The sequence below is a fragment of the Somniosus microcephalus genome, chromosome 30, assembly GCF_052327205.1.
Source record: "Somniosus microcephalus isolate GS21.2 chromosome 30, FLI_Smic_1.0, whole genome shotgun sequence".
NCBI classification, from domain to species: domain Eukaryota; kingdom Metazoa; phylum Chordata; class Chondrichthyes; order Squaliformes; family Somniosidae; genus Somniosus; species Somniosus microcephalus.
Genome location: NC_141016.1, coordinates 15,793,538 through 15,808,363, shown reverse-complemented (window position 1 = coordinate 15,808,363; position 14,826 = coordinate 15,793,538). Strand labels below are relative to the sequence as shown.

The 14,826-nt window shown below is 49.9% G+C and overlaps 1 protein-coding gene across 1 annotated transcript; it reads right to left on the bottom strand.

The window, feature by feature from the left end:
- Window positions 1-1,161: 1,161 nt before the first annotated feature.
- Window positions 1,162-13,673, bottom strand: mak16 (MAK16 homolog (S. cerevisiae)). The gene is made up of 10 exons (XM_085971054.1): window positions 13,540-13,673; window positions 12,281-12,330; window positions 9,703-9,812; window positions 7,751-7,815; window positions 6,552-6,703; window positions 5,678-5,732; window positions 4,284-4,358; window positions 3,224-3,322; window positions 2,554-2,619; window positions 1,162-1,623 (listed from the first exon to the last, which is right to left on the bottom strand). The coding sequence occupies exons 1-10, from the start codon at window positions 13,552-13,554 to the stop codon at window positions 1,426-1,428; spliced, it is 885 nt and encodes a 294-aa protein (XP_085827180.1). The 5' UTR covers window positions 13,555-13,673; the 3' UTR covers window positions 1,162-1,425.
- Window positions 13,674-14,826: the final 1,153 nt, after the last annotated feature.

The following is a 14,826-nucleotide window of genomic DNA, read 5'->3' as shown; positions in this document are numbered from 1 at the left end:
CCACATGAGATATTAGGACAGGTGCTTGGTCAAAGAGGGAGGTTTTCAGGAGCGTCTTACAGGATAGCGGAGAGGTTTAGGGAGGGAATTCCAGAGCTTAGGGCCTAGACAGCTGACGGCACGGCCGTTAATGGTGGAGCGAAGGAAATTTGAAAAAATAGCCAGAATTGGAGGAGCGCAGAGATCTGAGGGCTGAAAGAGTTTACAGAGGGATTGGAGCACAAGGATGAGAATTGGTACTGCCAGTGGAGGTTCTCTTAGGGCCTGATATCAATGCACAGAAGAGGGTCTTTAACTCTGAAGCTAACTGCACTGTACCTGACCCGGGAGAGCTCGATGATGACACGGAATGCTAAGAGAGAAGTTTCCCAACTCCAGCATGGCTGTATTGTACCTCTCCAGAGTGTGGTGACTCCTTGCTGGGGTACAGTACCACAGGCACCCTCCACTATCTCACCCTATTGAAATGCCCAAGCCTAGGCAGAGTGTTGACGGGCTATTGGACCAGAAGTTACAGCCCAATGCTGCCCTCTGTGTAGCTGTAGCAACCGCTCCACCCTCTCCCAAAACCCTCTCCAAAACACCAGTTCCTCTACTAAGCAGAGAGCAGGGAGTCAACGTGGGATATTGGTCTGTGAGACTTGGTAATAGACCAGACACAGCATTTACCCGATCAGTCATTTGAAAAGGATGTCGAAGACCGTGAAAATTCTCTAAATGTAACTGACAGCACCTCCCAAACCCGCGCCCTCTACCGCCTTGGACAAGGGCAGCAGGCACATGGGAACGCACCACCTCCAAGTCTCTCTCACCATCCTGAATTAGAAATATATCGGCCGTTCCTTCATCGTAGCTGGGCCAAATACCTGGAACTCCCTCCCTAACAGCACTGTGGGAGCACCTTCACCACACGGACTGCAGCAATTCTAGAAGGCGGCTCACCACCACCTTCTCGAGGGCAATTGGGGATGGGTAATAAATGCCGGCCTTGCCAGCAATGCCCACGTCCCAGGAACAAATTTTTAAAAAATCTCACCAGGCCGTCAGTCGCAGTCTGGGGTCAGGCAGTAACTCTGTCAGTCAGTGGCATAGCTTTACAGTGTGGCGAGATCGCGACTGAGACACAGACGGTGCTGACAAACTAGACGATAATTACTGGAAGACTTTTCTAAAACTATATGCGCACTGTTCAGTCACATCCTTTATTCATAGTTTTATACAAGTGGGGCTGATCAAGACTAAAGGGGTAAACACAAAGCTGCAGTCACACTGTAAGAATGTTTAAAAATGGTTCTAGCTTTCCTCGGTCAAGGCCGTGATACCCGCCACGGAATCCGTGTAAGCTACTTTGCTTTAAGACGTCTGTCCAATGGAGTTAGCGTCCGCTCCTCACCGTCGGTACGGCCAACGCTTCAACCGAAGCCGTCACGTGCTGCTCGCTTTGGCCACTGGCTCTGTCTCCTGCTCGTATTCAATTTCCACGAACGGCCGCTTCATCCGGACGGGGCCCTTCACCGGCGTTTTGCCCTTCGATTTGGAGGTTTCGTTCTCCAGCTCCTGCTCCTCCGCCTCACTGGATTGCTCCTGTTCCTCCTCGCTGTCCCCCTCTAGTTTGTCCATTTCCTTTGTGTGTGTGAAAGACCAGTTTCAGTCAGTTACACCAGCTGATAACGGCAACCTGACTGTAAGCGCTGCCCGAATGGGTACACGCACCGCTGTATTCCCGCACACACTCCCGCCCCAGCTGGGTGGCTGGTCAAAAGCTGCGTAGAGTTTTCCCATTTGATTTTATCCCCCCCCCCCACCCCCTTCCCTTGAAGGCTCTCGATGGGATACAGTTCCCACAGGCAGCACTCTCCCTCCGGTACCTCATTCAAGTGGTTACTCCTCACGTGTCAACCAAAACAGTGAGTGCAAGCAGGCTACTGGACACGAGAGGCATCAGAGCCGAGCTTCATCCTGATGTCCACACACACGCTTTCCAACAGGCGCCACACCCAACATTCCCTTTAAGCTTCATGGCCACGCAGCTCTCTGCCAGTCCCGCGCAGTCCCTTAAAGGGGCCGCGCACCCAAAAAAAAACCAAGAGGGAACATTGGCGCCACCTGGTGGCGATCAGAAGCAGGAACGCAGGCCAATCAGAGGAGCCTCAACTGAGACCAGCTAGCTTTGCGCTGGACAGGGACCCCCTAGCACCCCTGGGCGGTGCATCATGCACATTATCAATGGAACCGTTTCTTTCAGTATGTTTTGTTAGAATAAACCTGATTAACAGGGGGGTTAATTACATCAGGCACTGGCCTTCAATGTTGGTACCTCGAGGCAAATCTAACCCAGACTGATGGGAGTAAAAAATCTCCTCGGTTCAATTGGCTGGAAGCCACGTCACTACGCGGTACCTCAGCTGGGATATCCAACGCCAGACAGCGCTTACCCGCTGAACTACTGGGGAATTCATTCGGAAAGGATAGGTGTTCCATTCCCCTCTCCGTAACTCCCCGTCTCCAAAATTAAAAAGAATGGAGGCCCCATTGAGCCGAATGCCTCATTACCTCAAAGTCACTCAGGTCACTCTCGTCCACCTCGTCACCCTCCACATATTCCACCTGCCCAACGTCCTGGAGAGAGAGAGAGAGAGAAACCCGTTACAAAGGGAAGAAAAGCAATGGCCAAGTGCTGCTGGAACTCTCAGTAACTCCACCACAGCCCCCAACACCTAATTTGGGAGGTCAGATGGTTTGAAAGCTTGGGACAAATCACTGACTTGCCACAAGTGTGGATATGGCGACACTGTTTGAGCTACATGCACTACTATCAGTAAAAAACGCCTTGTACACACTACAAGTGTACGTACTCCACGTATGTTTACTTAACAAACATCTACCACCGTTCAGTGCAAAACTTTACAGCCTCTCTTTCACCAAAGTTTGGAATTCTGGCATGAATTTATCAGACGATGCATCGTACGGCAGCATCGAGGTTTCTGTCCGGCACCGGTGACTTCATCAGTGATTGCTGAGAATGTTGACTCGCACAACGAGACAGGCCAGAAACCCCCTACCCCCCCCAATCCACTCTCCATTCCCCCCCCACCCGCTCTCCATGCCCCCCACCCACTCTCCCTCCGCCGCCCTCCCTCCCAACTAAACAGCGCTCAAATGTTATCAGAGTCAACGAGATCGGACACGAGTGTGGATGATTTTGTTTTCTGTCGGTACTTACTTCGTCCTCTTCCTCCGAGGAATCGGTCTCGCTCTCTTCATCCTGCCGCTCCAGTGCTTTGTCGAAAGCGTGGATGGGGAAGTTGTAGATATCTTCATACTGGCGGGAGAGAAAGGCATTACTAACTCATCAGAGCAAGAGATCCCTGGGGGTACACCCTTGGCAACAACAACCTCCCCCGCCCACAGCTCAGCTCGATTCTCCAGCCGAATGCGGAGGGAGTGACAGATTAATCTGGCCCGTCACTGGAGCTAAAACTTGGTTCCCCGATACCATCTGTACCTGCTGAAGCAGAACATTCCTCAGCACATGCAAGGAAATAACAAAGCAACCCCAAAGCCTTTCCACCATCTACAAGGCACAAGTAAGGAGTGTGATGGAATACTCTCCACTTGCCTGGATAAGTGCAGCTCCAACAACACTCAAGAAGCTCGGCACCATCCAAGACAAAGCAGCCCGCTTGATTGCCACCCCATCCACCACCTTAAACATTCACTCCCTCCACCACCGGCGCACCATGGCTGCAGTGTGTACCATCTACAAGATGCACTACAGCAACTCGCCAAGGTTTCTTCGGCAGCACCTCCCAAACCCGCGACCTCTTCCACCTAGAAGGACAAGGGCAGCAGGCACATGGGAACACCACCACCTCCAAGTTCCTCTCCGAGTCACACACCATCCTGACTTGGAAATATATCGCCGATCCTTCATCGTCGCTGGATCAAAATCCTGGAACTCCCTCCTTAACAGCACTGTGGGAGTACCTTCACCACACGGACTGCAGCGGTTCAAGGCGGCGGCTCACCACCACCTTCTCAAGGGCAACTAAGGATGGGCAATAAATGCTGGCCTTGCCAGCGATGCCCACATCCCATAAGCGAATTTAAAAAAAAACACAATTTAACCGGTTCATCAATACTCCCCCCACAGCTAGCTGTAACTATAACGTGTTAAGTGCCCCATACTAGCGTCCAGTATGCACCCCCTCCCACCAGCTACACAAAAGGGTCAGTATCTTGTTGTGACCTCAGATCCCAGCCCATGAACCGCAGCTGCTCACCGTCCCCTGCTTGAGTCGCTCCAGCAGTTCCTTCTCGATGGCGTTGTCCAGCTGAGCCGCAATCAGAGCCTTTTCCTGTAAGGAAACAATGACAGTCAGACTCTGCTACATTGCAGCTTCCTGCCCCCCCTCCAGCACAGAAACCACCTGCTCCAACCAGCGAGCACTAATAAATGCCAGCTGCTGACTCCTTTCACTCAATTCAGACCATGGAAGGACGTCGGAGCTTTGGGAAGGGTACGGAGGACATTTACGAGAATGGCACCAGGGATGAAGGACTTCAGCTATGTGGAGAGACTGGAGGAGCTGAGATTGTTCTTGGAGCAGAGAAGGTTACGGGGAGATTTAATGGGGGTGTTCAAAATCATGAGGGAGTTTTGATAAGAGTAAATAGGGAGAAACTGTTTCATACATAAGAAATAGGAGCAGGAATAGACCACTTGGCCCCTCGAGCCTGCTCCGCCATTCAATAAGATCATGGCTGATCTTGGGCTCAAAGCCACTTCCCTGCCCGCTCCCCATAACCCTTCACTCCCTTATCTTGCAAAAATCTGTCTCTTTCCACCTTAAATGTATTTAATGACCCAGCCTCCATGGCCCTCTGGGGCAGAGAATTCCACAGATTTACGACCCTCTGAGAGAAGAAATTCCTCCTCATCTCAGTTCGAAAAGGGCAACCCTTTATTCTGAAACCGTGCCCCCGAGTTCTAGATTTCCCCACGAGGGGAAACATCCTCTCTGCATCTACCTTGTCGAGCCCCCTCAGTATCTTATATGTTTCAATAAGATCACCTCTCATTCTTCTAAATTCCACTGGCAGGAGGGTCGGGAACCAGAGGACAGAGATTTAAGGTAATTGACAAGAGAGTCAGAGGGGAGAGGGGGAGAATTTTTTTTTTTTTTTTTTAAATAAACGCAGCGAGTTGTTGTGATCTGGAATGCACTGCCTGAAGGGAAGCAGGTTCAATAATAACTTTCAAAAGGGGAATTGGATAAATACTTGAAGGGAAGAAAATTGCTGGGCTACGGGGAAAGAATAGGGGGAAGTGGAACTAATTGGATAACTCTACCAAAGAGCCGGCACAGGCACGATGGGCCGAACGGCCTCCCTCTGTGCTGTAAGATTCTATGTCATGCTGTGTCCACTTAAATAAGATGGTATCTAACATGCTGAGCAGTAGGAGTGGCAGCGGTGGTTTCCAGTGACCAGGTCAGGCGGGAGCACCCCGCCATACTAATGACGAGAAGGGTGTTGGGGACCCCCGAAGGCGTTGGGACAGCATTGAAATTTCTTCCAGCATCAGTCCATGCCACCGGCGGGAGATGCCCAACGCCCGCTCGTTCCGAGTCAGGCCCATCGGCCAAATCACGCGCAAGCGCAGGAATATCCTTACCTCTCTCCGGCTCTCTCTCCGTTCAACTTTCTTGCTTAAAGGGACCAGCTTCCTCCTAAAGAGAAACACAGGCAGAGTTAGCCCGCAGGTAAGGGCCTGTTCCCCTCCCCACTAACCATCCCGCCTCCAAGTGCTACACAGCAGAGCAGAGCAGCGACCACCCAGTGCAGTGAATGTCAACATCCTGGTGACCAGGGCATCGGTCTTTTCCTTTTCATCCGGAAGGTTATTTTCAGGATACTCCGGGGTCTGATCCTTTAAACAACGGCCCAGCTCACAGTGCTGCACAAGCAATGTGGTTGTGCTCAGATAAAGTCAGCTCTTGCCTCTGTGGGAGGAATCCTATGTTGCATCTGGATTTAAGTGTCGCCCCCCCCAACAATGTTCCCTTTAAGCCGCTGGGCCGCGCAGCGGTCTTGAGTTGCGCGCAGCCGGCTTTTAAATGGAAAAACCGCGCTTGCGTGAAATTCTGAATGGCCCGCACAGCCTGTTAAAGGGGCCGCACAGCCCAATAAATATTAAGAGGGAACATTGGCTGCGTAACCCTTTTTTGTTTTTTGGAGCCTCGAGCGCTGGGAGATATTAGCACTAATTTCTGGAGGTCGCGGTAACACCGAGTGATGGCGAGCTCAGACGGACCCGACATCGGTAGTTCCGAGCTCCCCACCTCTACATGCCCCAGCTCCAGTCGTCACTTCTGGACTCTCACTGGCAAAGGCGGTCCCCTTTCACCTCGGGCGATTGTCTCCTTCGAGCTCCCTCCCGCCACCCCACCCCCCACAAAACGACAGCTCAAACTGCCGTCGGTAGTTTTGTCTTCGCTCCGATGAAACAAAAGGCCCAGACTCGCGCCACGCTCCAAAATCAAACTTACTGTCTCTTGAGTGTGAGCTTGCGGATGCGGATCAGGTACTGGGTGATCTTGGTGAAACGCTGCTTGCACTTGTGTCTGATGAAGCGGGGCCAGTAGATGAGCTGCTCATCAATCTGCTCCAGAGCTCTCTCATAATTCTTGCTTAACTTTACCTGCAAGATATTAAGGGGGGGGGGGGAAAGATGTTGAGTGTCTCGACCTTGGAATTAAGGGCATGAGCTCAAACCATTCCCTTCAAACAAATAAATCAGTAAAAATTCTACGTGGAAAATGCCAACTAATGCAAGAGACACAAGTGGGCGATGCAGGAACAGCTCCCACCAGGTGTCGCCTGATGATTTATTTTACATGAGCAGCTCCCAACAACAGTCAAAAAGCTCGACACCATCCAGGACAAAGCAGCCCGTTAGATTTGCACCCCATCCACCACCTTAAACATTCACTCCCTCCACCACCGGCGCACCGTGGCTGCAGTGTGTACCATCTACAAGATGCACTGCAGCAACTCGCCGAGGCTTCTTCGGCAGCACCTCCCAAACCTGCGACCTCTTCCACCTAGAAGGGCAAGGGCAGCAGGTGCATAGGAACACCACCACCTCCAATTTCCCCTCCAAGTCACACACAATCCTGACTTGAAAGTATATCGGCCGTTCCTTCATCGTCGCTGGGTCAAAATCCTGGAACTCCCTCCCTAACAGCACTGTGGGAGCACCTTCACCACACGGACTGCAGCGGTTCAAGAAGGCGGCTCACCACCACCTTCTCAAGGGCAACTAGGGATGGGCAATAAATGCTGGGCCTTGCCAGCGACGCCCAAAAGTCTGTAGCAGTACCAGCACCCAGATGTACCTCATGTATCTATTAAGGCTCCTGAATCTTATCCCCTGTGCTCCTCACACATGTACTATTCCTCCTTCACCCCTGGGCGTGTTATTCCTCATATACCTCAAGCGTGTTATTTTCTAGTCTCAGTGATCTCGCAGTGCAGTCATGATAGTGAGCAGTACAAAGTGTTCTTTCTGAATGATTAAATGCCTCCAGGATCAGATATAACAAGCAAGGAGAATATTACACCAGGAGGTATTTCACGAACAGATATCCTGGTGGGTTATTAGCAACCAGCATTGCAAACGTGTGAAAGAGCAAGACTATTAGACCAGTTATAACGTTTCAGGCTCGTACAGTCAGTCGGTGCTTACCCTCTCCCACATGCGAGCTGGAAAGGCAGCTCGTTCGATTGTCTTCATGTACAGGAAACACTGACCTGCAGGATGCAAAATAGCAAATTTAGCACGTGGAGAACCGGTGACAGGCAGACCCACCCCCCCCCCCACAGTCACCCAACGGGAGGAGGCGGGCAAACCCACCCCATACGAGTCATCCTGAGGAACAAATTCACACCCTCAATTCAGGCGAGGAACAGAGATCAGCAAACTCACCCCTGCATCATCGCAAGGAATGGGGCAATGATAACTTTGCTTTGACTTTCCTGGCCGAGTTAGTTGGTACGGCAGCTTCTATACATTGATTTGCGTTTAGCAGAACAGTGTAAGTTAGCAGGTGTTTAGCTGGGATGACAACCATTACACATAATTACAAAGACATTACAAAACAGACACAGGCTGCTCAGCCCAACCAGTCCACGTTGGTGTTCATCTCCAGCAGTCCGAATCCCTTGTACCCTCCCTAACCCCACCTATCTAAACTACTCTTCAAAGTTGACATGGTCTCTGCTTCAGACAAGTTGAGTGAGTGGGCAAATACATGGCGGATGCAGTATAAGTGGATAAATGTGAAGTTATCCACTTCGGTAGGAAAAATAAAAGGCAGAATATTATTTAAATGGTGATAGATCGGGAAATGTTGATGTACAAAGGGACCTGGGTGTCCTTGTACACCAGTCACAGTAAGTAAACATGCAGGTGCAGCAAGCAGTTAGGAAGGCAAATGGTATGTTGGCCTTCATTGCAAGAGGATTTGAGTACAGGAGCAAGGATGTCTTACTACAGTTATACAGGGCCTTGGTGAGACCACACCTGGAGTACTGTGTGCAGTTTTGGTCTCCTTACCTAAGAAAGGATATAATTGCCATAGAGGGAGTGCAGTGAAGGTTCACCAGCCTGATTCCTGGGATGGCAGGACTGTTGTATGAGGAGAGATTGGGTCGACTAGGCCTGTATTCACTAGAGTTTAGAAGAATTAGAGGGGATCTCATTGAAACGTATAAAATTCTGACAGGGCTAGACAGACTGGATGCAGGGAGGATGTTTCCCCTGGCTGGGGGGTCTAGAACGAGGGGTCACAGTCTCAGGGTATGGGGTAGGACATTTAGGACTGAGATGAGGAGAAATTTCTTCACTCAAGAGGGTGGTGAACCTGTGGAAATCTCTACCACAGACAGCTGTAGAGGCCAAGTCACTGAATATACCTAACATAGAAGATAGGAGCAGGAGTAGGCCATTCGGCCCCTCGAGCCTGCTCCGCCATTCAATGAGATCATGGCTGATCATCCAAACTCAGTACCCTGTCCCTGCTTTCTCCCCATATCCCTTGATCCATTTAGCCTTAAGAAATATATCTAACTCCTTCTTGAATATATTTAATGAATTGGCCTCAACTGTCTTCTGTGGTAGAGAATTCCACAGGTTCACCACTTTCTGGGTGAAGAAATTCCTCCTCATCTCAGTCCTAAATGGCTTACCCCTTATCCTTAGACTGTGACCCCTGGTTCTGGACTCCCCGGCCATCGGGAACATCCTTCCTGCATCTAGTCTGTCTAGTCCTGTTAGAATTTTATAAGTTTCAATGAGATCCCCTCTCATTCTTCTAAACTTTAGCGAATATAAGCCTAATCGACCCAATCTCTCTTCATACGTCATTCCTGCCATCCCAGGAGAAGGAGATAGATAGATTTCTAGACACAAAAGGCATCAAGGGGTAGGGGGAGAGAGCGGGAATATGGTATTGAGATAGAGGATCAGCCATGATCATACTGAATGGCGGAGCAGGCTCGAAGGGCCGAATGGCCTACTCCTGCTCCTATTTTTCTGTTTCTATGTTCACATTTGACCTGTGATGTAACGTGAATGCGGCTCAAAGTTTGCAGTCTGAGGGTGGAAAGGTTGTTCGAGATGGGGGACAGGCTGCTTACCTTTCTCCTCCTTGACGGTTGCATACTGACTGTTGGCCAGAGGGCAGGACGAACGGTTACACAGACCTGTGATATTGAACTCGTTGCGACAGAAATCCTGCGTTTTCGTTCTGCAGGTAAAAGGACCAACATTAAAAGATTATGTAAGAAATGTTTGACATTTATTTGTTTGTTGAAAAGCATCCGTCAAATATCCCAGACATTTCAGAGAATCGGCTAGTGATGGGTATGGCACGGGCAACCTCTGCCCAATCTGAGTGGAGCATCCCATTCTCCAAACAGATAAATATACAGAGTAGCTATGTAAAGAAAGTAGCCACAAAGTTTACATGTGTGGAATATTATCTAGGACCGGCTCCAAGGTGATGGTGGATGGATGGTTTTTCCAGAAGGGGAGGTGGTTTGCAGTGGTGTTCCCCAAGGGTCAGTTTTGGGTCCATTCCTCTTGTCAATTTTTATTAACAGGCTAGACGGGTGTAGAGAGCAGCAACGTTCCCTGTAAGCTGCGCGGCTCTCTGCCGGTCCCGTGCAGCCCGGGACTGGCTTTTGCAATGTTAAAGTTTGCGCATGCGAGAAACTGTGAATGGGCTGCGCGCCTAAAAATAAATTACGGGGAACACTGGGGAGCAGCATTATAAAGTTTGCAGATGATACGATAGTGATGAGGATAGTTGTAGACTTCAGGGTGACAGACAGGATGGTGAAATGGGCAGAAGCATGGCAGATGGAGTTCAATACGGAGAAGTGTGAAGTGATGCATGTCGGGAGGATTAATATGGAAAGACGGTACACTATAAATAGCATGATTTTGAAAAGTATAGATTAGCAGAGACCTTGGTGTCCATATGCTTAAAGGTGGCAGGGCAAGTTGATAAGGTGGTTAAAAAAACACATGGGTTACTTGGGTTTATCAATAGAGGCAGAGAATATAAAAGCAAAGAGGTCATGCTCCAACTTTATAAATCACTGGTTATCCCTTAGCTGGAGTATTGTGGACATCACACTTCAGGAAAGATGTAACCGTCTTAGAAAGGGTACAGAGGCGATTTACCAGGATGTTACCAGGAATGAAGGATTACATTTATGAGGAGAAGATGGAAAAGTTCGGACTGTTCTCCTTGGAACAGAGAAGGTTAAGAGGTGACCTAATCGAGGCTTTCAAGATGATGAGAGGTTTTGATGGAGTAGATCGAGAAAAACTATTCGCTCTGGCGAGTGGGTCAATAACCAGAGGTCAGAGATTTAAAATCACTGGCAAAAGGTCTAGGGGGGAGAGGAGGAGAAATGTTTTCACTCAGAGTTGTCGGGATCTGGAACGCTCAACCTGAAAAGGTGGTGGAAGCTGATTCCATCGATAATGTTAAAAGGGAGTAGGACGGGTTCTTGAGGACGAGGAACTCACAGGGTTACGGACAAGAAACGGGGGTGTGGGACTGAGCACCACTGCTCTTTCAAAGAGCCGGCACAGGCTCGACGGGACGAATGGCCTCCTTCTGTGCTGTAAGTTCCTATGATCCAACTCTGTCTGCTTTGTTTTACTGAGGATATGCTATCCTTCAAAGGGTTTCCTCCCTTCCACATCTCCTGTGGTCAAGACAACTCCCATAGCTGAGAGAGCAAGTCAGGGGCTTGCAGCCCACTGGAAGATACGCAGGAACCTTCAGTAGGGATGGAACATAAGAAATAGGAACATTCGGCCCCTCGAGCCTGCTCCGCCATTCAGTAAGATCATGGCTGATCATCAAGTCCACTTTCCCACCCGATCCCCGTATCACTTGATTCCCTTAGTATCCTAAAATCTATCGATCGCTGTCTTGAATATACTCAACGACTGAGCCTCCACAGCCCCTCTGAGGTAGAGAATTCCAAAGATTCACCACCCTCTGAGTGAAGGAATTCCGCCTCATCTCAGTCTTAAAGGGCCTACCCCTTATTCTGAGACTGTGACCCCCTAGTTCTAGACTCTCCAGCCAGGGGAAACAGCCTCTCAGCATCTACCCTGTCAAAAGCCCTGTAAGAATCTTATACGTTTCTATGAGATCACCGCTCATTGAAATGCATAAAATTGAGAGAGTCGGATCGCCAACTCTGGTTGGATCACATGACCTCCGGCCTCCAACTGCCCCCCCCCACTCTCCTGTCATTGGTCACCTGACAACTTTGCGGCGCATCGCCTTCCCAATTAGAGGATAGGAACAGGAGGAGGCCATTCGGCCCCTCGACCCTGTTGTGCCATTCAATCAGATCATGTCTGATCTGCGTCTCAACTCCATTTACGCTTTTAAGTGCCAATTTGGATGACTGAGTCATCAATCAAAAATCAGTTAAACCAAATGTGTCCCTTTCAGAGGGGCGCAAACAATAAACACCAAACGTTAGCCCAAGTCCCTCAGGGGCAAACACATGGTCTCAGTGTGGCACAATGGAGATGGGGAACTGAAGCCTCCTCAGCATTCAAAGCACCCACTACAGACCAGGTGCCAATTCCCGCTTCAGCCACTGGGAATCCCAACTATCTTTGGGCAGAGGCCACACTTCAGCCGCGTTCTTGTTTATTTTTCTGGGAATCTGTACTTACTTCACTTTGTAGGAACAAAACTGTTTGTTTCCGATAAGATCCCAAATCACCTGGAAAAGAGAAACATGATTAGAAGCCAATTAAATTCTAACCCCCGTTGCTGCTCCCTGACGCACAAAATGACTTCAAATAGAAAAACAAGCACGTTGTGGATAAACCGCAGGCAAACTGGTGACCGTCACTTCAAACAGAAAAACTTGGTCGACAAAATTATTCGAGTTATTGTGTGCAGTGAAATCGCTTTCTTTGTGAATGTACTTGTGATGTTACTGCACACAGGGCTCTGAGCAATTGTGCCCTCTTGATGTGTAGGACTGTGAGGAGCTTTGGGATTTACTTTTAGATTGTGCCTGAAATTCTACCTGGACAAACACCTAACATACAAGTTAAAACTTGGTTAGCGTCGAGCAAATGCTATTGACGCACTGCGTCTCCCCAAGTCTTGGCAGGTACAGGCAAATATTTCACCAACAGCAGACACTGGGCTAAAAGTACTTCTGCCAGAAGGTCGTATCAGCTGGACATTGGGGTCAACTGGCAGACCTGATGCAGTATGGTACATGGTTGCTGTCTACACGGTTACTGCGTACAGTCACGGCGCGCGCGGTCACCGCGTACAGTCACGGCTCGCGCGGTCACGTTATACATGGGCACGTTATACATGGCCACGGGGTATGCGGTCACTACATACGGTCACAGTGCACATGCTCATATTGTACATGGCCACAGGGTACATGGTCACGGTGCACATGCTCACACGGTCACTGTGTACGGACATGGTGTACAAAAGAAGGGCTTGTATTTCTATAGCATCTTCCATGACCACCAGGCATCCGAAAGCACTTTACAGCCAATGAAGTACTTCTGAAGTGTAGTCACTGTTGTAATGTAGGAAACGCGGCAGCCAATTTGCGCACAGCAAGCTCCCACGAACAGCAATGTGACAGTGACTAGATAATCTTTTTTTAGTGATGTTGATTGAGGGATAAATATTGGCCAGGACACCGGTGATAACTCCCCTGCTCTTCTTCGTAATAGTGCCATGGGATCTTTTACAGCCACCTGAGAGCGCAGACGGGGCCTGGGTTTAATGTCTCATCCGAAAGACGGCACCTCCGACAGTGCAGCGCTCCCTCAGTGTCAGCCTGGATTTTGTGCTCAAGTCTTGGGGCTTGAACCCACTGAGCCGCAGTCCCGGAGGGCCTGAATATCCCGCTCCCGTCCCTCAATACTGGAACAACAACCCGGCTCCCACTCACATCATCGTGCTGCATGGCTGCGCTCGCCGCCCCTGGGCCTGGGTTCTGGGTTTTGGTCTCGCCGCTCACAGACTGCCGCACATGGAGCCTGCCACCGCCGCCATCTTCCTCACGGGAACTGGCGCAGCTTCTCGCGAGAGCTGGGAGGGGTGAGAGGTGGCTCTGTACTACCGAACTCCGACCACTCGGTGGCGCTGTAGCTCCCCCATGATGCAGCACACGCCTGTGGCCACCGGATGGCGCAGAATCGAACTGTTGTCACAAACAGGGTTCTGCATCTTAAAAATTATTGTTTAATAAATGAAAGTTACACAGAATATTGCATTAACTGCCGTATACAGCACAGAAACAGCCCATTCGGACCAACTGAGGTTTATACTCAGTGTCAGCCAGTGGCTCAGTTGGTACCACTCTTACCTCTGAGTCTAGAAGGTTGTGGGTTCAAGTCCCACTCCAGCGACTTGAGCACAAAAATCTAGGCTGACACTCCAGTGCAGTGCTGAGGGAGCGCCGCACTGTCAGAGGTGCGCAATTTTGGCTGCCGCCTTTCCTACAGTACTTCAAAAAGTACTTCATTGGCTGTAAAGCACTTTGGGACGTCCGGTGGTCGTGAAAGGCGAGTTAGAAATGCAAGTCTTTCTTTTTTCTTTACTCCACACGAGTCTCCTCCCATTCTATCTACCTTATCTCAGCCTTTCAGCATATCTTTCTATTCCTTTTTCTCCCATGTACTCTTCTAGTTGCCTTTTGAAAGCATGATGATTGCACAGTATTCAGTTCCATTTGTAATTCCTCAGATAATGAAGTGGTCCGTGCCCGCATGCAGCAAAAACTGGACAGCATCGTGCCGCACAAGTGCCAGGCAATGACTATCTCCAACAAGAGAGTCTAACCACCTCCTTGACAGCCCGTTTGATTGGCACCCCATCCACCACCTTAAACATTCACTCCCTCCACCACCGGCGCACCGTGGCTGCAGTATGTACCATCTACAAGATGCACTGCAGCAATTCACCAAGGCTTCTTCAACAGCACCTCCCAAACCCGCGACCTTTACCACCTAGAAGGACAAGGGCAGAAGGCGCATGGGAACACCATCACTTCCAAGTTCCCCTCCAAGTCACAGACCATCCTGAATTGGAAATATATCGGCCATTCCTTCATCGTCGCTGGGTCAAATTCCCTGGAACTCCCTCCCTAACAGCACTGTGGGAGTACCTTCACCACACGGACTGCAGCGGTTCAAGAAGGCGGCTCACCACTGTTGTGTATGTACCTTTAAGGGAA